Below are 22,539 nucleotides of genomic sequence, written 5' to 3'. Positions count from 1 at the left end.
AACATACTTGTAAACACTTCTGCGTAAGCTGTGTCGGCTGTGTCCGGACCCAAATGGGTTCTTTTCTGGCTCAGCAGGAGCAGATGCTCCACTTGCCTCTTCTTTAGCTGCAGCACCAGGGCCCAAAGAATAAATGGGCAAGGTGGAGTAGGGCTTGGATGGCAGCCGCATCTGAGGTAAAAAGAAACACACAATGGTTAAAAATGAAAAAGCAAAATGCAGTTTTGGAGGATCTGTTAGTGCCAACAGGTGTCAAGAGTGTCAACGAATTGTGAAGTGAGTGTTCAAAAGTGTGTTAAATAAAGCTCAACAGCCGCCTACCTTTTTGGAGCACTGGGAACACACAGGCCTGGGGAAGATAAAAATGAGCTGTTAGGTCGAACATGACTAAACAGATGCTATACTTAAACAGCACTCCACTGATTTACACTGTAATCCTGTAACATTGTCTGACTCATGACGGACAGTTTAAAACCATAAGGATCAAAATTGATGCAAAAGTACCAGAAATATCGTCCTTTATATTCTACACTTCATGACGACGATGCAACTGGTCCTCAGACATTTGCTTTGAAGATTCACGTGTGTCATGCTTGTAGCCACTATTGCAACTAACGTAGCCTTCAGCTGCTACACGGACTACCTAGACCCTAGGACAAAAGACTCAACCCCGTATCCGCACGGCTTCGGGTCCATGTTTTTATATGGTACAACTTGGTCCGGGTCGGGTCCCATTCTATTACTGCTGGTTATATCTGACATGAAAAACATTTTTAGCAGCAGATCAGCAATTTTAATTACCAGGTTTGTTTGGTACACAAAATAGATGATCTTGGACATGCACCGAGTCGGGTCTCTAATATCTCGGGCAGAAACAGGTCGGGTAAATGCAATTTTAAAACTGTTGGGTACAAAGAGATCTTGCAATGCATTTTCTGCGTCCATCATTTTTGGCCTGTTAAGACCTCTAGCCTTCAGACCTAAGCGACGCCGAGTCAAGCGACATCACTTAAGGAAGGAAAGAAGCTCCCTCTGCAGCCTCAAACAACTTCATACAACTTTTTTTTAACAAATGCAGCAGTACTTCCTAACACCCGCAAACAGACATTAATGTGTAAAATTGGTGGAGTTGCCCTTTAAGCTGAGAAGTTCTATTAATATTTATTCCGTTTACCTTTTGCAGAACTGGCAGGTGTAGGACCAGGTGAAGAGAGAGAACCTCTTGGTCCGACATGAAAAGCAAACCTAGAGAGGAGAGCATGAGGCGAGGTGAAGACGGTGCATTCAATCTGTTGCATTTAAATGACAGCCGTGAAATATCATCACTCCGCTGACAAGAACTCTACATATGGTGCCTACTTTTCCTTTCTTGAGGGCAGTGTAGATGTCTTTATACTGCTGAAACTTCTCCAGCTCAGCCTTGACCAGAACCTGCCTGATGTGCATCACCTCCTCCACTGTCAGAGCCAGGCACTCCACCGGGTAGCAGAACTCCTCCTGGAGGATAAACACACATCACATTAGCAAACTGCCTTACATCTGCAGATTAGGGAAGATGTAACCTGAAACACTGCAAACACAAGAAGGGACGATATGTGCTGGCAATGACACTGACACCCACTTAACCAAAACACCAAGCATGCGATGAGGTGGTGAAGGTGAAGGTTAAAACACCAATCTTCTATGCTCATTGTCAACCACAAATGATGCTTCCACTGACATGACAGTGTGGCAATGAACAGAAAATAATGTACAGAGCATGCTGTAGATGCAACACTCCCGTCATGTTGGTGGTCCACCGCTTTTGGCTATAAATTCACAATTATTCTATCATTGTATTTGAAGTAAAACAGATTACTGGACCCCCATCATGATGCAAGTTGTGATTGCCAGGAGACTTGTGACAAAGCTGGGAGCCTATTCAACACTTTCAACATCTATCTTTTGTCTCAGCGTTATAGCTTAATGCACCCAAAGTCAGAGTGAAAATCGCTCAGGGAACTTCTTCACCAATCATTTACTCTCAGTGTCCTTCATTTGGCTCAGATTAGAAAATGCAAGACTGCTGTAAATGTTTAAAGATCATTTCTCAACTTTCTCTTTAACTTTCCCCGAGCTATTTTCAGTGCGCTGCAGATCTCCCATTCACAAAATGGCCATGACGCGAGGTCACATTCATCTAAAACAAGTCTATTGAATTACACAACATTCTGATGGGTTCCACACAGTGTTATGTGTCTTTGATGATGTGCAGCAACAGTGACATACCGGGCCCTGAGCACCACTGGCAGCTTCCACCTGACCAGCAGACAGAGGGAACAGTACGTTCAAACAGGAGCAGGACCATAAATTCACACAAGCACATACAGACGGCTTCAAAAGGTTGAATGATCAAGATGATCTATTAGGATATTTTGAGAGGCTGCCAGTTACATCTTATTTACAGCCGTCTTTCCTAAGAACATTCAATCATTATACCACAAACTGTCTTCGCATGAGCTTATACTATTAATGTAGCATCTTGTGTGGCATGAAATTAAATAAGGTCCCAAGAATTTAATGGGATGGCAGCCTTCATTATCTCATGATTTCAGGATCATAGCTGGTGTCTCAGTCTGGTCTACACTTCTTACGGCATGTCTATTATTACATAATTATTATATTGTTCTATTTTTATTTTATCTAATTGTATTTTGCCGTATTTTTATCCTTACTTATCACTCCATCACATTTTCCTTATTCCTCATGTGTCTGACTCCTGAGCTGCTGTAACATGTTAATTTCCCCAGCCTGGCTTTAATTAAGTCTTATCTATATAATCTTACTCATCACTGCTAGTCTTTCCTAAATCAATCTTCTCTACTGTTTCCACATAATCTGTCCCACTCTAAGTTTTTCTCAAGTATAATGGCATATTATCGAGCAAAATTCAAAATGGGTTGATGATGATATAGACAGAAGGTTGACCAGGTTACCTTGGCGCTGGGATCCGCCATCAGCTGCAGCATTATGGAAAATAGGAAATGACTGCAAGTAAGTCTCTGGGACAGGACAGCTGACCAGTGTAAACATTTTAATGATATATAAGTACGAGACAGGGAAGGGAGCTGCAACAAAGATCTTACTGTTCAACTTCTACATGAGAAACTCAACTCCTAGTATGTATGTGAAAGGCAAAGCATGTTTGAGCATGTGCTTGTGTCAAACATGGCTTCAGGTAAAAGAAATAACACGTTGATTTTATCATGAAAAGAGGGACTAGAAAACTGTAACTGCGTGGCTTTTGATTACCTCAGTCTGTCACCAAGGAGTTTAATTATTCTCATATTTAAGAGGCAAGACAGGATGTGATCACCAACATGAAAGACAAAAAGTAAAATAAATAAATAAATTGGTGTCACAATTTTCCCCAGGAGAGCTGTCTCCTCTGGGGTTTGAAGTTCCTCTGATTTCATGATGGCTGAGATCAGGGCCTCTGGTTTGGCACCAGAGGTCTGCCATGGCACCAGAGATCTGCCATTACGTGGTGAGAATGAACCTTCATACAGCGGCCTGTCCTGTGGTTTCAATTACATCCATCAACCTCACTACAATCATACGACCGGCACAGACACAATCAATGACCTCATGGCAAATGAATGCCCGGTCACAGGACGGGAGTAAATTCAACAGATAAAATGGAAATATATCCAGTGTCGTTGGTAGATTCAGCCAGAGTTAATTCGTAATGTAATGTCCATGTGAATGATTTGTTATTCTACAATGTTTTAGCATATTCTTCCTTTCTTTTTTTTTAATTTCAAATTGAAATTGATTTGTGGCCTATTCTCCAGAGGATAGTAGTCTATTCCACATCTGCCTTCCTGACACTGAACCACCTCCAGATGATAGACGCACCTCAGGATCTTCTTCCATTCAGAATTGTAGTGAACTCGGACAATGACTAATGTTAAACTGGTGGGCGTGGTTGATCAGTTTAGAGTGTCTGTGAGTGTGACAGAGGGAGAGCAAGTCCCCTGCACGTACACACAGCCAGCTTTTAATGCATTACAAACTACTAAAATGGGCAAGGTATATCTTGAAATGATAATAAGGTCATCTGTCATATCGCACAAAAAATTATATTTGAGTATACTGGATACATTCGATACATCGCCCACCCCTACTTTCATCACTGAGAAGACTGAATTCCTTGACTGATTAGAGATGCTGCTAGTAGAGACATTTAGGGACAATAATCTGAGATATGGCAATAAAGAACATTATTTATCAGCTTTGTTTAATCACATAATATGAGTGTATTTGCAGCTGATGCAGTAAAATTTGTTATGTCAATAAAATCGTCTGGGAGGTTAAGGTCCTGTCATCAACCTTAGAGACTTCATTTTTTTGTTCCTTAATTCAGGCTGTGATGGTTAATCCAACAGACATAACGCCCCAGTTAACATACCAAAGACTTGGAGCTCTGTCTGGATGGAGGTGCAAAGGTGCAGACACTGGTGGGGGCCTCCTTCTCAATAGAGTGCCGCCTCTGTGGGGACTGACGCTTGTCTGGCTGTGGGGTGGCAGAGACTGGCAGGAACTTTGGAGGAGCTGGAGACACAAGACACAAAAGAACAACATGTGACAAGACTGTTAAAGAATGAACATTATAAAGACAACTTGGATGTTACAGCAGTCATCATAAAGTAGTTTCTACCTTTCTTCCCTATGGCAGACTCAGGTGACGTGTCCTCCATCAAAGACGTGGACATACTGGAGCTGCTTCGCGTGGGCTCGTCCTGTCCAACAGAAGATTACACTTATTTAGTCATGTGACACCAAAAGCTTTAAGTTACTTTCAATATTGCATGGCAACACATATGCTGAAGTTGCATCAACATTTTTCAAGCTGCTAAACTGGAACTAGGTTAAGGTGGTGACGATCATCTTATGAGCTTAGACAATAAGAGTCAGACATCTTACATCAGATTCGGAGCTGTCCAGCTCAGCCAGCGTGGGTGCTCTGAGCAGCCTCTTCCTCTGGCTTAGAGGCAGCGCCCCACCTTGACTGGGTCCCACGGTGCCACTGGCCAGAGACTGGGTGCTGACCGCCAGTTTCCTGGGTGCATCAGGAGTGTCTGCGGGGAAAGATAGGATTGACGTTCTGTTCTAAGTAAACCATAAATTCTCATGAATCATCTCCTTATCTAACAGCTGGCCATCATGCCTTCTGTGTAAACACTGGGTGTATTTGTATTGTTACTACATAAAACAACAGAGTCAGTATATAAAGGCCACATGGTGACCAAGATAAACCCCAACCATATAGATTTCTTCCTGAATACTGTCATCGAAATCAAAGTCCTTTATGTTACAAAGGTCGAAGATCACACCACTGATGCTAGCTTCACACCCATGAGACGCAAGTTGGGTTTCTATCCAAATGTTGTACAAATTTTAAACACACTTTCAGAAAACAGTCAAAAGAAAGTGCAAATTCAGGCGCTTTCCAACCGCTACTGTCATGCAAATTTAAGAGCTGGTTCACTGAGATAGCAGAGGGTGGTGCTATTTCTGTAGTCAGGAGAAGAAAAAGAAGGCACAACAAAATGGCTTATTTAAAAGAGCGCCAGTCAGACCTCAAACTGAAGAAGACAATGGATGTATAACAACTAATATTACAGTTATAAGCTCTTGAAAGAACTGGCAACAGCTTGTACAAGCGTGACCACTCAGAGAGGACAAGGAAAGCTTGCAGTGGCTATGCAGTGATGGTAGGTCATCATTGATTTGCTGAATCTGTTTCTACTGGACTTTGCTGCATTTACTTTTTATTGATATACCCACTTTTCCACCTCCCCCATGCATAACAACTTTTTTTGCAGGATTGAGAGACTTTTTTGAATTGTTAATGTTTCCTCTCAGGTTATTTCATGCACAAACTGAAAATGCGCATAAAAAGAGGTGGATGGAAACACACCGAATACTTCTTTACCTGAGCTGCGGAACAAGTCCTGAGGAGTGCTGATGCTTTTCCCTGCACCTGTAAGGGAATTAAGGGAATGTAACCTTCAGCAGGACCACACACATTCATATATTGATTCCTGACACCAGACGAGAACCACAGGGAGGACTTGACAGCAACAAGCATCTGTCAGACCAGGTGTGAACTGAGTGGATGCTGTGTGGTTGTGTGCTACGCTCGAACAAATACGTTGTGCACAGCTGGAAAGCACAGAGGGAGGGGTGACTGAAGGGGAAGAGCCGGGGAAAGCGGAGAAAGACAATGAGTGCAGCCACGGTGCAAAAGGTTATTCTCGTATATCCGTGTGGATTACGGTCATCCTGTGAAACCGTGGTGCGACATTCAGACGATCATCTGCCATTCAACTTTCCATCTGAGGTAGGCTGCCGACACCAGTGTTACGTAATGTGTCATATTCCTCAGTGAGAGCGGATTAGGGTGACGAGCGGGGCAGACTGGCTGCAGGGGCAAAGTGATGATCTGTAATCTCACCCTACTGGCTCTGGTTCAATGGCTATCCCTCATCACCTAGACCACAGATGGTCCCTGTGAGTCACTACTACAGGGTCACGCTGTCAAACTCACTCACTCATAAATGACTAAAATAAAGAATTCCTGCTTTGAAGCCATGTTTTTATTATACCTCCCAGCAAATCTCAATCAGGTTTTAAAGACAGACTGTCCAAACTGTTATTTGCTAGTGATCAGATTGGATTTGTGTATACAAACGTGGGTTGCTGTGGCAACCATGTATGCATCCCTAACTCCATAGTAGGGCAGGGTAATACAGAGAACAATACCTCGATATTGATATTGCAACAATATTGTAGAGTTGACAATTGGTGCTTTCACACAATAAGATTTTTGATAAATAATCATCAGTAATGTGGATGTAAGGACTAAGTGGGGTAAAGACAAATTATACAACAGCTAAAACAGTCTGGTAATTTCAGAAACACTTATGATATCTAATATATGAAATCTAAGACAATATCTAGGCCCAATCCCATTTCTACCTCTTAAAGAGTGCCCTCATTTGCGAGATAACCCTTGATGAGTGAAGTGAGAAATATTAGGGTAGAGATTTTTCCCTAAGAAATGAGACGCCACTTCATGCAAATCGACATGGCCGACGTACAGGCATACATCACGCGTAGCAGCGACGCAAGATACTGGTAGTGATTCAGGTTTGAAAATGCCGGCTCCAGCGCTTGTGTTGTGGCGTGAGCTATGTTCATTCTTCTCCATCTGATGAATAAACGGAGAAGAAATGCTGAAAACAGGAGGCACCTACAATGATTTTGTTCGATTTTGTACACTAGTCCAACCATCTGTTGTTTGTATGGGCTACATTCCGATCGTACAGTCACAAATTGTTTTCCAAAACTTGCCGAAGTTGCTGACTTCGCAAGGTGTTCTGGGAAATTTCATCTTCCACTTCACTGAAAGTGTGGGTCGGGGCTCCCTTGGAATCTAGGGTGGGTTTTAAGTGTTGGAAACCACTTCTACTACCTCAATTCTGTTTTGGGACACCACTCGCTTAAACGTGAACGTACACAACCAAGTGCAAGTGGGTATTTCTAGGGGAAGTGTGGGTATTGGGACAGGCCCCTAGTCTCATATCACAATATCATTATAATTTTTATATATTGCCAAGCCCTCTCTGTAGCTAGTTGTGGCTTTCCAATGTGGATGTATGAGAAATGGAGGTCTATCATTTCCCGCTCAAAACAAATGGGCTGTCAAGTCGCAACGCAGACGAAGTCAGTCACAGAGAGGGCTGGTAAACACTGTATAATGCTCCGTGCTGCAGTCATGGTGGGCTTTACTGTACAGCGAGAGATTTGGTGCCATCCGTCACTCTGGATCTGAGGTCATCGTTGTGTGTTGTGTTGGGAAAAACACTTTAAAATCCAATTTGAGTATCTGGATTGAGACACGTCTCCATGCAATTGCAATCACATTTAAAACCACCTCTAAATGTGGCTTGGATCGGATTTGCAATGTTTGTTTGGTTTTCCTGCTGCCTGGTGATTTTCTAAAATTAATCTGTATACAATCTCAATATGCCAAATAAAAACAGACAGATTTGGGTCAGCAGTCTAAACAAGGCCTTCGTTACAGTGGTTGACCCATATTTTCCTCAAGTACAGTAGGTGTCGGTATCACAGCAGCCAGTAAGTGACAGTAGTATGCCACTTGTACAACACAAGCATGAAATAATAATAAGGTGTGCGTTTGTGTTTAAATCAGGGAGAAGCAGGAGCTAACCCTGAAAATAGCCTGGAATGAAACACAAGGTACAACAATAGGAACACAATAGGTGACGTGAAACTTTACCTGATGAGTCAAAGCTGTAAGACATGCTAAGAGGTCGCATGACTGACAGATATGCCCATGTTTGAAATAAAAGGAAATGGGAGCAAACAGGAGAAAAAGAAACCCATGAGAGTTAAAATGGATGAAAGTCAATAAATCATCTAAGTAAATAAAACATATTCTCATTTTCTCCTGTAAATCTAACATTATTACAAAACCATAGCATGTTTAGAATAATATATGAAGCTTTTCATGTGTATGATTATACAACCACTGCTCCATATCACTCTCTTAAATCCCCTCACAATAGGTGTTTTGTATAAACTGCATAAAAGCGCTGTACAGTATAGATTGACTACATATGTACTGATCTGATTAAAGCCTTAAATGGCAAAAACACTACCTCTAATTGGCCAATTATGATGACTGCATACCAAAAGGATATCTCCCAACCACAAAGGGTTGCATAACATGCCAGAATCATGTTATTAAGTTCACACCAAAGAGCTTATCAGCCCAGGAGCAGATTTGTCAGGGACCACAACATTTACTTTAGCAGTGCAGGTCTGGCAAACAACTCAAAGCTAACAGCAGCAGTCAAAGTGATCCTTGTTTAAATATTATGACACCTTTGATAAAGTGAGCAGATCAATGCAGGAAGAGGGCTGTTAAGAGTAATCATGATGGATGTGGTCAAGTCACGGTTAATGGTTTTTGTCCTGAGTGGAGTTAACAGACGCACTCTCGCTGATTAGAAACAAATGAAGCTCTTTTGCCCAGATAAAATTAAAAGTTTTATCCAGAGAGTTGCAAGGACACATTCATTTTCATTTAATGGCCATTTATGCATGCATGCATATAAACATTAGTATGTTAATGTGTGTGACTGTTAGCAGCTTACCCAGGCGGCTTCTGCGGATCATGTCCGGTGAGACCGGCCTGAGCTTCCTCTCAGCTTTGATGTCCTCCAGCAGTCGCTCATGGAGGCTCCTGGGACGTGGCGGGTGGGGTTTCAGTTTACGGGCTGCGACCTGTCATGACAACCACCACACAAAGTGAGTGCTCCACTGCCATCACCTTGGAAACCCAAGTGAGAGTTTTCCCTCACACCTCCCAAGAAAGAGTGCACATTTTGTAACTGCATTGTCATCTAACTCTTCTGTTGGTCAAAGTTTAGCACTTTGATAACAATACCACCATGTGATGATGGCATGTAACATTATGTTCCCTATTCACACCCAGTCATCTGGCATCTACTGTGAATGCCAGTGTGCTTGTATAGTTTTCACACGCAGGTTTAAAATAGACGATAATCAGCATATCAGTCATTCTTCAGGTGAGGTAAAACTGAATACCAGAAATACATCAGGGGCCAGGTGCATAAAAACTCAGACACTCATGTAGATCCATACTAAAACTGTGTCTATGCACAAAGTACATGTGCACATTTGCATTCTTTTCTTCAGATTTATAAAGCCGAGCAAACACCTGATTATGTTTTATGAATCTCGATCATTATGGCACTGGGCACACAGGAACAAGCCTCATTCCACTCCCACAGTTCGCCACAAATAGATGTAGAAACGCTCTTAAACATCTACTTGCATATCGATACTTGTGCCCGGCCCACCACTCATTAGACCTGTCAATTAACAACCCAGCAAAGAAGGTGCAGTTTCACCCACTGTTTCACATCAGTGAGGTTCTATAACAGTACCAGAGCAGCTATCATTAAGAATGGCTGTGGAGATTTGTAGCATGTAGACCATTAATAACTAAGTTTCTACATAACTACGTTAGCTGCGATAGATGTCTCAAGTCTGCGTGAGATGTGCACATTCTCATTGCACATTCTTCCTTTATACATACCAGTTTATGTGCAGGAAAAGGCGTATGCATGGTTTTGTGTCCACTGTTTTAACATCTTGCCCCAGATATCAATACTATACACTGAATGCTAAAACTTAACAGACTTTAGGGAATACATCATCTGACAGATCACCGGCACCATGTTGTGTACTACTCACAGGGTTGAGAGGCGGTCGCGACCTGATGAATTCAAGAATGATTTCATGCGCACTCTTCTTTAACCTTGGTGGGATGTCTCCATTCACCTGGAATGAAATTGTTAAATTTGATGAGGATCATGACATTGTTTTTCTTAAATACCTGCACTGAAGAGGTTGTCACAACCTGCAGAGAGAATTTACAATTGCAACATGAGAGCATTAAGAAATGTGACTAATATTAAAAGGTATACCATGCAGGAGTTTCCTAAAAATCAAAAAATGTATAGACTATGAAAGTCATTTCAAGTCAAGTGTGTGGAAATGTAAATTTCTGCAGAAGCTCTGCCTTCCGCCTGCATTTTTCTTTTTTAATTCTTATTTTGTGGTCACGGCGTTTCTGGGCTGCAACCTTTGGGCAGTGATGTGAAGCCAATAATAGCGTGAAGGTGAGGTCAGGACTGTAGCCGCCAGGTAGCAGCATGCATGCAAAAGAAAGCAAAGTAAATATAAAACACAGCGTGGAAAAAAACACAAATATAGTGAGGCAAAACACCAAGCAGCCAAAGCCTGTTCCAAAATGAGAGTGAATCTGGGTTTTGCTTTTACTTTGACTTTTGCTGCAAGTACTGAAAGAGGGAATGAGGAGTGACACGGAGTTGGCCTGTGCTGGTGGTTAGTTTAGTTAGCTTTATAAAGTATCGCCATTATAACAAATGTTGGGTTCCTGCAATGGTACAGTGGCTTCCAGTGAATGTACAAGTAGTGTAGGGAGGAGCGGCCAAATTTAACTGCTGTGAATAAGCAACAATTCCTGCAGAGTATACCTTTAAGATGATCATAAAAAATTATACAAAAACATGCCAAGTGTTGGTTTGGAGTTATTCCCAACAAAGAGACTCACTCACCATGACCTTTCGCAGCTTGTAGCGTTTGGAGCGGATGTCATCCATCAGCATTTCGTACGGTGTGAGCTGGTATTCGATGGGTAACGGGTTATACTGGCGTTCCTGAACCTTCTTCAGTTTAACACCATCTCGTAGATCTCGCATTACCTGCACCCAAAACCGTGCCTGGTGGGGACAAAAAAGATGTGATATGATAATTACTGCAGTGCATAAGTTATGTAATCGCCAATACATTGTCATAGAGTTGAATCTATTGATGCTTAGTGTTGTACAGTAAGTAGATATTCTTCTCACCCAGTCTGCATTTTGCAGCTCATTGAGGTCTTTAACAGGCTCCTCACGATTCTCACCTTCCATCCTCCTCAGGTTCTAGCCAAGAAAAGGGACAGGACAAACAAAAAGGCGGGAGAAAGACAGAGATAGAAATTAAAAGTGCTTTCTAATGTCACCTAATGACGCCGCATTCGCAGTGCTGGCTGATATTGAGCTGAGGTCACTGGCAAACTGCCCATGTTGTCAAAGCAGTCTGGTTAATAAAATCAATGGATGTTGTTTCACATGAGCGTGTCGATATCTGTCCCATTTTATATTGACAGTGTACCCGAAAGAAAAAAAGAAGTCAATAGTTAAATAATGGCTGCTATTAATGTCTGCCTGCTGAATCCTCACTGCACAAGCTCGTTATTGAAAACTGGGTGACCAGTTCAAATGTCAAACTGGGTAAGGTTGAGGACCGCTCTCCTTGTTGTTAGCTGCATGTGGCAAGACGATGTATTGTAAACACTTACTCTGCTGTCACACTATCCATTCAGTTGACTTGTTTTCACTGAGAGCATGACTATGCACTTAGTGAGGACAGATAAAGCAGCTGCCCAGACTGGATGGACAGGGACAGGGTGCTCTTACAGTGGCTCCACCACCGAAACAACACGTACGTTTTTGATGTTCCTCTATCATAAACAGGCAAATACTCAACTCATAAATTAAGTTTTGGTTTGTCAAAATTTGTTTTCAGGCCAGGTGACTCTAACATGATCTACCATATCACTCTTAGATCAAAGAAAAAAAGCCCAAAGCGTCCCTTGTTGACAGCTGCTTTTCTTATCATCTACACATCTATTCACCCACACCTGTGTTTACTGTTGGAACACATTCCTTTTTCTGACGCATAATCTTTTTTTTCAGCTGATCTGACCTTTCTCTTTCTCTTCTAATATCCAAATGCATTTCTGCTGTCAATTTACCTGCCATCTTTGTTACCCAGGACTCTCTTCCTTTTATAAAACCATAACACACTTAACCTGGCTGTCGCTCACTCTCAGTGTTCACAACAAATTCCAGTTTTGGTTTTATTTCTAGATTGGCAGAAAAGACAGGGGAATCCAAAGAGAAGAAGATGATAAACACTGACAGAGAAGACAGAAAAACAACTGACCTCCTAATTTGTAAGCATGTGTGATACTGTGCATGGTTACTTATTAGCAACTATCCAGTGACATTCAGTGCTACAGGGAGTGCAAAGCAGCCCCTATAGCCTGGTGGTCCCCCCCTGTAAGCTCCTTAAATTGCTATAATAAGGTTAAACTTGATTCTATAACCATATATTACATAAGGCTGAATGCATGACTCACGGCACTGTATTTGGTGTACATACTGTGCAGCAAGCAACTCAATCAGGAAACACAAAGTTGTTCTGGTGCGTGTACAAGAACTCATTTGATGTCTATTTTTGGAGTGCTTGAGTGGGGTGTGGCAAATATTTTTCCCACAGGCTCTATAAGGTACATTAATAAAATGTATGCGTATGCGGATTTTATTATTACTGTCAGCCAGGTGCAAATTTAAGGTGTAACAAGATGTTACTTATCAGAAACAGTGCAATTACTTGAATATTCCCAACACATTATACTTTTACACAACATATTCATGTCATCACAAATTTACTTGTAGTTTGTATTTTGTGCTAGTAATTGCTAAAATGAGCTTTTCTGAAATTAGACTAGACACTGAACTACAAAGTCTGGGTCTGCACAAGCTGCTTATGACAACTCCCATGGTGTATTTCTTTGATAGCATTTTTGATTAAGGATTTCAGCACATCTTGATTAACAGTTAGTTAATAGTTTAAAACACGCTGTCTCTAAGGCCTTGTTCAGCCTGCCAGCCCACATCTGTTTTTTTGGCATACCGGAGGACTGTGTCCAAATTGGATCCAAACTACATTTTAAGGTGATTTGACATGCAATTGGATGTCAACAGACGCCTCTCAGTCCTTAAAGGGAAATTTCGGTTTATTTCAACCCGTCTCCTATCGTCCTAAATTTGTTTCAAGTGACTAGTGACATAGAAATAATAGTTAGCATGTTAGCCGTTAGCCTAGATACAGCCGTAGCGTCAGACCTGTTAAAACGTAAGTGAATGGGCATACTTCAAGTGTAAAGTTAGTCCACTAAACATGCTTTTTTTCCACAAAGACTGCCTCATATCGTTAGGATAAGAGAACATATAGAAAACATGTAAACATGTTACCTTACCAGTGTGCTGCCATGTTTGTTTATCCCTCTAGCTCTGCTTTCCAAAGTGCAGCCAACGGCTAACGGCTAACATGCTAACTATTATTTCTATGTCACTAGTCACTTGAAACAAATTTAGGACGATAGGAGACGGGTTGAAATAAACCAAAATTTCCCTTTAAGCTCTGGCTTCACATTGACTTTTGTTATCACTCGAAATGCAACATAAAACAATGATGTCAAATCCAGAGTGACAGAAGTGCTGAGCAGAATCCATGCTGCTGCTAGCAAAGCACTTAAGAGGACAACATGAGGAACAACAGTCCAGAGACAGCTGCCGACAGGGGAGTTCTGCACCCCTATTTCTCATGCTTTCATTTTGGAGAGCCGTGTTACCAACGTAGCTACGTAGTTATTGGTGCCTACATTGTTACCACAGCAACCCACGCAGAAAGGTTGGTGATATCTGGACACAATAATCTGATATGATCACTTGCAAATGACAGTGCGGACAGTCGGTCTTAAAGATCTGATCTGAGAATTCTGATTTGCCTGCAGTCTGCAACTAGCCTAAGAGGGGGAACCCCTTACTAATCATACTTAATTACTCCAGTATCAATACTCTCTGTACAGAAATAAATGAGAAATAATGGAGAATTGGGATGCCAGATCACATCCATGCAGAGTTAAGTCATGTGAAGTAATTTAAACGATGAGTTCCCAACTGGCCGTACAAAGGGGTCATACAGGGACACCCACAAAGTCTCAATCATTCTGGACCATTACTTCTTCATGGGTTGTTTTGTTGTTATTGTGCAGTTTCTGGGCGCCACTCTGGAATTTTCTTTTCCCAGTGTCTGTCTGTTGGCCTTACAGATCCTAATTCAACCAACTGAATTCTACACAGTAAATTCAAGTAAACACAGCAGAGTGGTGGGTTTGGTACCTCCTTATATACGCAAATCTGTTCTATGCTTACAAGCATTCCCTATCACTTTCAGTTTCTTTTGAATTTTGATTTGATTTATGACGTGCAAATGAGTCAAATGTTGAGTGTGACTCATGGACAAAATTAGCCGACTTTGGGAATATGGATGAGTGGCAATAAATGAAAGTGAGCGTAGATGATGATTACTTAATATTTCTGAAATAGGATTAGGTGACTCACTTCCTGTGCAAGTGTGTTATCAATTATGGTGATAAAAAAAAGATACAAGTGGGTGAGCAGAAGGCATTGTTTGTGTTTCCACCAGATTGTGATTCATCCTTATCAGATTTATCAATAACTTGCAGATGTCACTTGTCAGAGTTTCTTACCTCCTTGGCACTCTTGATTTTCTCCAGAAAGGTGTGTAGTTCCCTGGTTTCAGCATAGAGAGCCCGACAAACAGCCTGGTAATGGTTTGGAGCGTCGGATGGGCTGGGCAGGTGTGAGGAACATAGCTGTAGAGGAGAGAAGGGAAGGAATTAGTTACATACAGTATCCTATAGTGGCCCCTTGAGGGAAATTGTGATTTTGGGCCAAATAAATAAAACTAACTTGTGTATAAATCATGAATTAAACATGGCCAACATAAAGTACATATTTTAGTATCCTACATAACTGATGCATAAATAGATAGTTATATAACTGTACACAATTGAGGCACAACCGAGGCACAACGGTACTTCAGTCTGGCTCAGAAGCAACCTCTGAGTTGCCCAGCATACATAAACCTGACATAAGACAATATGTAAACTGCATATATATTGTATGGAAGAAGCCAACGAGTGAGCCACCTCGCATCCTTCTCATCTCTGTCGAGCACTGCACATGCGCAGTAAACATCAAGGCTGCTTTCCTGAGGTGGAGAGAGCTACAGGGCGCAAAGAAACTCCAACCAATGTCAGCTCAGGGTCAGTTTAACCCTTTCATTTTAGCTTGCTTATTGTTTTCGATCTTCTTCTGTTTACTTGTCTTTGACACGTACAGTACAGGCCAAAAGTTTGGACACACCTCCTCATTCAATGCGTTTTCTTTATTTTCATGACTATTTACATTGTAGATTCTCACTGAAGGCATCAAAACTATGAATGAACACATGTGGAGTTATGTACTTAACAAAAAAAGGTGAAATAACTGAAAACATGTTTTATATTCTAGTTTCTTCAAAATAGCCACCCTTTGGTCTGATTACTGCTTTGCACACTCTTGGCATTCTCTCCATGAGCTTCAAGAGGTAGTCACCTGAAATGGTTTCCACTTCACAGGTGTGCCTTATCAGGTTTAATTAGTGGAATTTCTTGCTTTATCAATGGGGTTGGGACCATCAGTTGTGTTGTGCAGAAGTCAGGTTAATACACAGCCGACAGCCCTATTGGACAACTGTTAAAATTCATATTATGGCAAGAACCAATCAGCTAACTAAAGAAAAACGAGTGGCCATCATTACTTTAAGAAATGAAGATCAGTCAGTCCGGAAAATTGCAAAAACTTTAAATGTGTCCCCAAGTGGAGTCGCAAAAACCATCAAGCGCTACAACGAAACTGGCACACATGAGGACCGACCAGGAAAGGAAGACCAAGAGTCACCTCTGCTTCTGAGGATAAGTTCATCCGAGTCACCAGCCTCAGAAATCGCAAGTTAACAGCAGCTCAGATCAGAGACCAGATGAATGCCACACAGAGTTCTAGCAGCAGACCCATCTCTAGAACAACTGTTAAGAGGAGACTGCGCGAATCAGGCCTTCATGGTCAAATAGCTGCTAGGAAACCACTGCTAAGGAGAGGCAACAAGCAGAAGAGATTTGTTTGGGCCAAGAAACACAAGGAATGGACATTAGACCAGTGGAAATCTGTGCTTCGGTCTGATGAGTCCAAATTTGAGATCTTTGGTTCCAACCGCTGTGTTTTTGTGAGACGCAGAAAAGGTGAACGGATGGATTCCACATGCCTGGTTCCCACTGTGAAGCATGGAGGAGGAGGTGTGATGGTGTGGGGGTGTTTTGCTGGTGACACTGTTGGGGCTACCACAGCATCCTGCAGCGACATGCCATCCCATCCGGTTTGCGTTTAGTTGGACGATCATTTATTTTTCAACAGGACAATGACCCCAAACACACCTCCAGGCTGTGTAAGGGCTATTTGACCAAGAAGGAGAGTGATGGAGTGCTGCGGCAGATGACCTGGCCTCCACAGTCACCAGACCTGAACCCAATCGAGATGGTTTGGGGTGAGCTGGACCGCAGAGTGAAGGCAAAGGGGCCAACAAGTGCTAAACACCTCTGGGAACTCCTTCAAGACTGTTGGAAAACCATTTCAGGTGACTACCTGTACTGTACATGGTTGTTGGCAACAGAGGTATGGCCAGTTTTTTTCTTTGCTGGTGTTTGTTTTGCTGGTGTTCTGTTTACGTGCTGAAGATACTGAGCTTGACTGAGTGAGACTATGTACAGGGAAGGGGGGCTGTGCAGTAGCCCATCTACATTTCATGGGTTTAAAATCTAGCCCAATTGAATTAGTAATTTTGCTAGGATGTATACCATATTCACCATCTTAGTTCAGTGTATTTAGGTACTTGGTCATATCACAGTTCTGGCCTGATGATGGCACTAGATGGAAAAAAAAGGAATGGGAAAATCCAAGTTATCACAAGTCATCATGGGGGGGATATGAAGTCTGCATAATATTTAATATCAGTCCTTCTAAAAACACAAAACAAACAAGTCCGGCTCAGAGCAGTAATAGAGACAATGTCAGGGGATCACCAACATCAGTAGGCTTTATCATCTTGGGACGATAACTGTCTGTACAAAATGTCTAAATGCCATCAAAGAGTTCTTGAGATACTTCAGTCTGGACCCAAGTGTAGTCTAGCAGGCTCATGTAGCCATGCTGCTATGACTAAAAACAGTGCGTACCAGAGTTTAAACCTGATCGCCCAGTCGGTGCATCATTGCCTGACTAGCATCACTTGCGCACCATTTAAAGCCCTGACCCTGATGGTATGTTACTGTGATTGTAAAGATAATAAAGGCTGCCTGCCAGCGTAATGGATGAGCTGTCAATTATCTCCAGTGACACAAAAGGAGAAAACCAGATGAATGACATATTTTTCATGTTCTCCTAGAGGGCTTGGCTAGCCACAGGAATGTCTGACTCAGCAGTCCGTGTCTTCTTCCTTGTCCACTTGAAGGAAATACACAGGTAAAAATGATACCTGAGCAGTGAGTGTCTTTAATGCCATGCTTAAAATACCGCTGCATCGGTGGTTTCCACTGTTTATGCTAAAAACAATGACCAAGCACAAAACTTTACCTATTGCAAAAATTCGGGAAAGCTGTATGTTAACAGTACAGGCCAATGTCACAGTCTGAAGAATTGGTGTTAAATTAACATTGTGGGAAATCCTTTAAATCTTTGATGAGCGATTATTAATGGGCTACAATCCAAACTCCAGATTGACAGCTTTGGTTAAGAGCATGACAGCTCATGTTGCCACTCCTCTGTTCACTCAATTTCACTGAAGCAATGAGGAAACCTATTCAGGACATTCAGTGTCTAACTATTCCTGTCTTACTGGGATGCTTCCCTTGCAAGTCCTGTCATCTTTTGTCAGCTCCTCGTCTGGCTGAACCCTCACCGACCCAACCTCCCGCTGCCCGACACAACAGCAGAGTAAAAGTATAGGAAGGAGGTTAGCCAGGAATGTGCTGTGTTATCTACTCCGGTCATGTCATACCAACATACTGCAGTTTACACTCAAGAGAATGATTGTTAGAGGAACTGGGAGGCAAGCAATGCGAGACACGCACTGTTTGTGTTCCACACCGGGTTCATTATATGGAAGGAATGGGCTGTGAAAGTTTCTAAGCCTATTCCCCAAATACCAGCGTGTTTACACAGCTATAATTGCCAGTCTCATATTCAGAAGCTACTTGGGGAATTTACAGCGTGACGGCCCGCATCAGGGGAATTTGTTTGGAGCTGGAGTGATGACGATGTGTGGGTGCAGAGCTCTGTTAACAGACCTGATGTGAAAATGGAATAAAGGAGCAAATATTCAAAGCAAAAGAAGAATCTGCACATTTAATGCGCCTATGATAACTTTGATCCGTCATGGATCAACATCAGTCTTATCCCTCGAACCATGACTGATTGCACCGTCGCAGTAAATGATTAGAGTTATTATGGGAGTGTTACAGAGTGAGAGGATTCTACTTTTGTTTTGAACACACCTGATGTATCTCAGATTGCATCTTACTGAAGATTATCCATCTGCTCTGATCACCTGCAGCTGAGCACCATGTGTATCATTCACCAGCTGCTAAGAGAAAAACACAAAAATAAAGCAGCAACCCACCGTGATGAGGTCACGATAGCTACGAATGCTGTTGATTGAGCTGGTGGTGGTGGCAGGGACGCGTTCCTCTTCCCCTTCCTCTTCCTCCTCGCACTCATCCTCCTCCTCTGTGGCTTCGTAGCCCTCGTCAGGACAGGGGTCACTCTCAGTTTTGTCTGTGTTGGTCATCATGTCGATCAGGCGCTCCAGCGGCGGGGTGAGTTCACGCTCTTCGTTTTCTTTGAGGCCATAGTCCAGAGCTTTGTAAATCATGACACCCAGTGAGTCAATAACCTGTGGGACAATGGACAAATAAGTTATTGTAGTTTATTATTGTGTACTGGAAAATAAATAAATGCATTTCATAGACTTGGGTACAATAAAAGAATTTGTTTCAGCTGTGAGTCCACAGAAAAAAGGGCGGTGCAGGACTAGATATGAAAGACAAAAATAGAATATGATTCCGGTATACACACAAATTCTTTGGTTTGATATACAAGTAAGGAGGCTGAACGTAGTAAAATTATTTTCATTACTGCCCACTGTCATTTGTTTACTTCCTGTTGAGTGTGCCAACATTATGTTCTTTCCAGCTGAGAGACTACTCTCAATTTCATGTCATCCCCTGCTGCTCTATAATTAATGGCACACCAGCGCATCCTCATGGAACAGACCCAATTTCTTACCACCTTTTAGATACACAACTCCATCTACATCAGACTCACGTAAAAGGACAAGAAGACAGTTCATGTCCTCAACCCAGATGTGAAACGAGGCCACAGTGTTCCTCCAAACAGCGTGATTATTACCATAATCTGGGGATGATTTCATTTCATCGCTGCTTCCCCTCATTAACTGACAGGGGATGACCTATCTTTTTCTTTTTTTGCAGCTTGTTCCAAAATGTCTAAAACAACCACCGGGCTACGACAACACAAAGTTTTTCTTTCACTGCAGCATGATAAGTTGGCTCTGCTGTGCAATGTCCTCTCCTAACAACTTAATCAAAGCATTGCTCTCAGTTCAACAAGTGTTCAGGAGCAGCAGGAGCTAAAAACTCCACACAAAACAGGAACTCACTGACGACGAACTCAGGAGCTGTTGGTTCTTCATCAGTTTGTACATGACTAAGTTGTGTAGCCCTTTGCTGACTAAAAATATTTAGTTAATTGATAATGAAATAATAAAAGTAATGAAAAATCTTTCGGTTTCTACAATCCATCCACTTCAGCTGATACTTAAAGCTCAATTTGTGACTTAAACTTTGATGGACATGTCAACTCAAACCCCCAGAAACAGCATTGGGCCTTGAAGCCAATTTTACACAGAGGCCAAACGTGGAAGTACAATGTCCAAGTTCATCATGGGATGACATGGGGCCCTAAAAGACTTTATCCCATAGACTTACATTGTCAAAGAGATAACTGTAAATCAGTGGATACATCTTTCTGAGCATCACAACTGCCATAAAATGTCTGTATATGAAATTTCGCTGTCAGGATTTGATCCATTCGGTTCGCTAACATTTAAAACATCTAAAAGAGCTGCACAATTAAGTCATTTTATCCTCATTCAAGTTAGCGGAGGGCTTGCTCTGAAGATCCAGGTAATTTCATACCATGGAAATCAAGCTTTTTTGGCTTCATGCGCCAATAAGCAACTTTCATAGGGATGAAAAGGGCCTCGCCTCCAACGCTATGACCAGTTCTCTTCTCTCTATACATCTCTCTTCAACTCCTTTCAGTGCTGAACAACTTTTTCCATCACTTAAATTTTAAAGGCTATGGAAGTTAAGTTTTTTTTGGGATCCCGACATTAATAACTTAACATTCAGCATTCAGCAAAATATACTACAGCATGCACCCTTTTCCTAGCTTCCAGTTGAGTATTATAGAGTGCCCTTTATTGTTTTCTATAACATTCAACAGGACCACTAAGTCACTGTGCAACTGCTGTGGCTACAAGTTTAGTGCAGGATTTGGATGTGGATAGAAACCACTAGCTGTTTTTTGTTTGTGCACAAACAAATAGGTTGTAGCTAGTGGTTTCAAACAAACACAAACAAATAGGTTGCAACACCTCACCTCACAACTATTTTGACATTGCTTTGTTGTGGTAATAAAATGAGCTAACTGCTCCTTTAAGTGCTGGATACTGCAAGCCATTACTGTACTGCGTGTTCTTATCCAGAGAGAATACATTGTTGAAAAAGGGAGGTGTCCAAATAAAACCGAGTGCTGCTGTGGGTGAAGCTCACGTTGATGGGCACGGCTAGCTGTGCTTGGGTGAGGTGACAGTGAACAGAACCTGGCCGTGGTGTCTGGGAGTGTAGCGCACAAAAAGGAAGGGTGTTGACTGAGCATGTTTGGGATCATTAAGTGCAGCAACCGAGGCAGAAAATCATTACGTAACTCACCTGTCATACTGAATCAAAGTGCTGTCATCACATTTGGACTAAACTCATTAAGTCTCCTATAGATTGTGTTTGCCCTTGATCTTTCTGAGAGGCATGAATTTTTCAGCCATTACAGTGTTTCGACTGTACAGCGAGCATGTGCAGCTATTCCATTAAGGTCTTGTCTACACATACAAAGACATTGTTTAAAACATATTTTTTTTCCTCTGCGTTTTGGCCTTTCGTCCACACATAAAATATTTTCGGTCACTGAGATTTTTGAAAACAAGGTGTTAAATTTACGCATGCAGATTGTTGCTTTGTGTAACGAGCATGCACCAGAGACAGTAACAACAATGGCATACTACTGTTTGATTTTTCTATATTTTGTAAGCACTGCTAGGCCTATTGACCACTTTATTTAATTACTCAGTATTACTACATGCTGTACAGATGAATGGAGGCGTCTGATGCTCTGTTTTGGTCCACCTCAGCATCTGCAGGCTGTCAGAAGTGACAACGGAAAATAAGATCACTACGCATACTCAGAATGTTTCTGTCATTTGAGGTTTAGTTTATGTAGCCTTCATCACCGCCTATTGGCCCAGCTAGCATTTGGTGTTGTTACTGAGTTCTAGTGTGGAGATATTTTGTAAAACGAAGGCCATATAGAGAGAATGTTTTTTTTATATGCTGGGAAGAAATATCTGTTTTCCAAAATATCTGTACACATGCAGACACGGCCTCAAATTCTATGTTTAACTAGCATCTACTTCCATGTTTATCGCAGCTTTTCTCTGCATTGAAAAGGTGTCGACGTCACAGTGCTACATCACCTGACCACATGGCCAGAGCTTTCTCTATTACAAAGGTGAGAAGCTTTAATAACAGTCATGTCTAAAACAGAGAGGCTGAGTGGTCGCGTGTTAGGAATGTACAAGCCATGAGAACTTTCGGAGAGAAACGGTTTATGTTAAAACTTAGTAAATAAACAAGAACATTTGTATCTATTTACCATTTTTGCTTGTCAAGAGAGTAAAGTGTACAACACTTTTGAGCGGTACAGTGAG

General features: G+C 41.9%; 1 protein-coding gene across 5 annotated transcripts in view; it reads right to left on the bottom strand.

Moving 5' to 3' along the window:
• Window positions 1-22,539, bottom strand: part of spire1a (spire-type actin nucleation factor 1a) — a 37,926-nt gene that overhangs the window by 1,945 nt on the left and 13,442 nt on the right. Inside the window, exons 3-19 of one of the 5 annotated variants that reach the window (XM_049602390.1) lie at window positions 19,096-19,368; window positions 15,071-15,196; window positions 11,535-11,609; window positions 11,241-11,405; window positions 10,354-10,440; window positions 9,228-9,357; window positions 8,348-8,389; window positions 5,978-6,025; window positions 4,966-5,120; window positions 4,700-4,781; window positions 4,451-4,593; window positions 2,976-2,999; window positions 2,269-2,298; window positions 1,360-1,497; window positions 1,175-1,245; window positions 322-349; window positions 8-171 (exon numbers count right to left, since the gene is read on the bottom strand). In XM_049602390.1, coding sequence (XP_049458347.1) covers window positions 8-171; window positions 322-349; window positions 1,175-1,245; window positions 1,360-1,497; window positions 2,269-2,298; window positions 2,976-2,999; window positions 4,451-4,593; window positions 4,700-4,781; window positions 4,966-5,120; window positions 5,978-6,025; window positions 8,348-8,389; window positions 9,228-9,357; window positions 10,354-10,440; window positions 11,241-11,405; window positions 11,535-11,609; window positions 15,071-15,196; window positions 19,096-19,368 — 1,781 coding nt within the window. The remainder of the gene's footprint in view (window positions 1-7; window positions 172-321; window positions 350-1,174; window positions 1,246-1,359; window positions 1,498-2,268; window positions 2,299-2,975; window positions 3,000-4,450; window positions 4,594-4,699; window positions 4,782-4,965; window positions 5,121-5,977; window positions 6,026-8,347; window positions 8,390-9,227; window positions 9,358-10,353; window positions 10,441-11,240; window positions 11,406-11,534; window positions 11,610-15,070; window positions 15,197-19,095; window positions 19,369-22,539) is intronic. The other 4 variants (XM_049602391.1, XM_049602392.1, XM_049602393.1 and 1 more) reach the window with 4 other exon arrangements.

The sequence above is a fragment of the Epinephelus fuscoguttatus genome, linkage group LG17 (genome assembly GCF_011397635.1).
Source record: "Epinephelus fuscoguttatus linkage group LG17, E.fuscoguttatus.final_Chr_v1".
NCBI classification, from domain to species: domain Eukaryota; kingdom Metazoa; phylum Chordata; class Actinopteri; order Perciformes; family Serranidae; genus Epinephelus; species Epinephelus fuscoguttatus.
The sequence above is the reverse complement of the archived record's forward strand: the minus strand, read 5'-3'. Positions and strand labels throughout refer to the sequence as shown.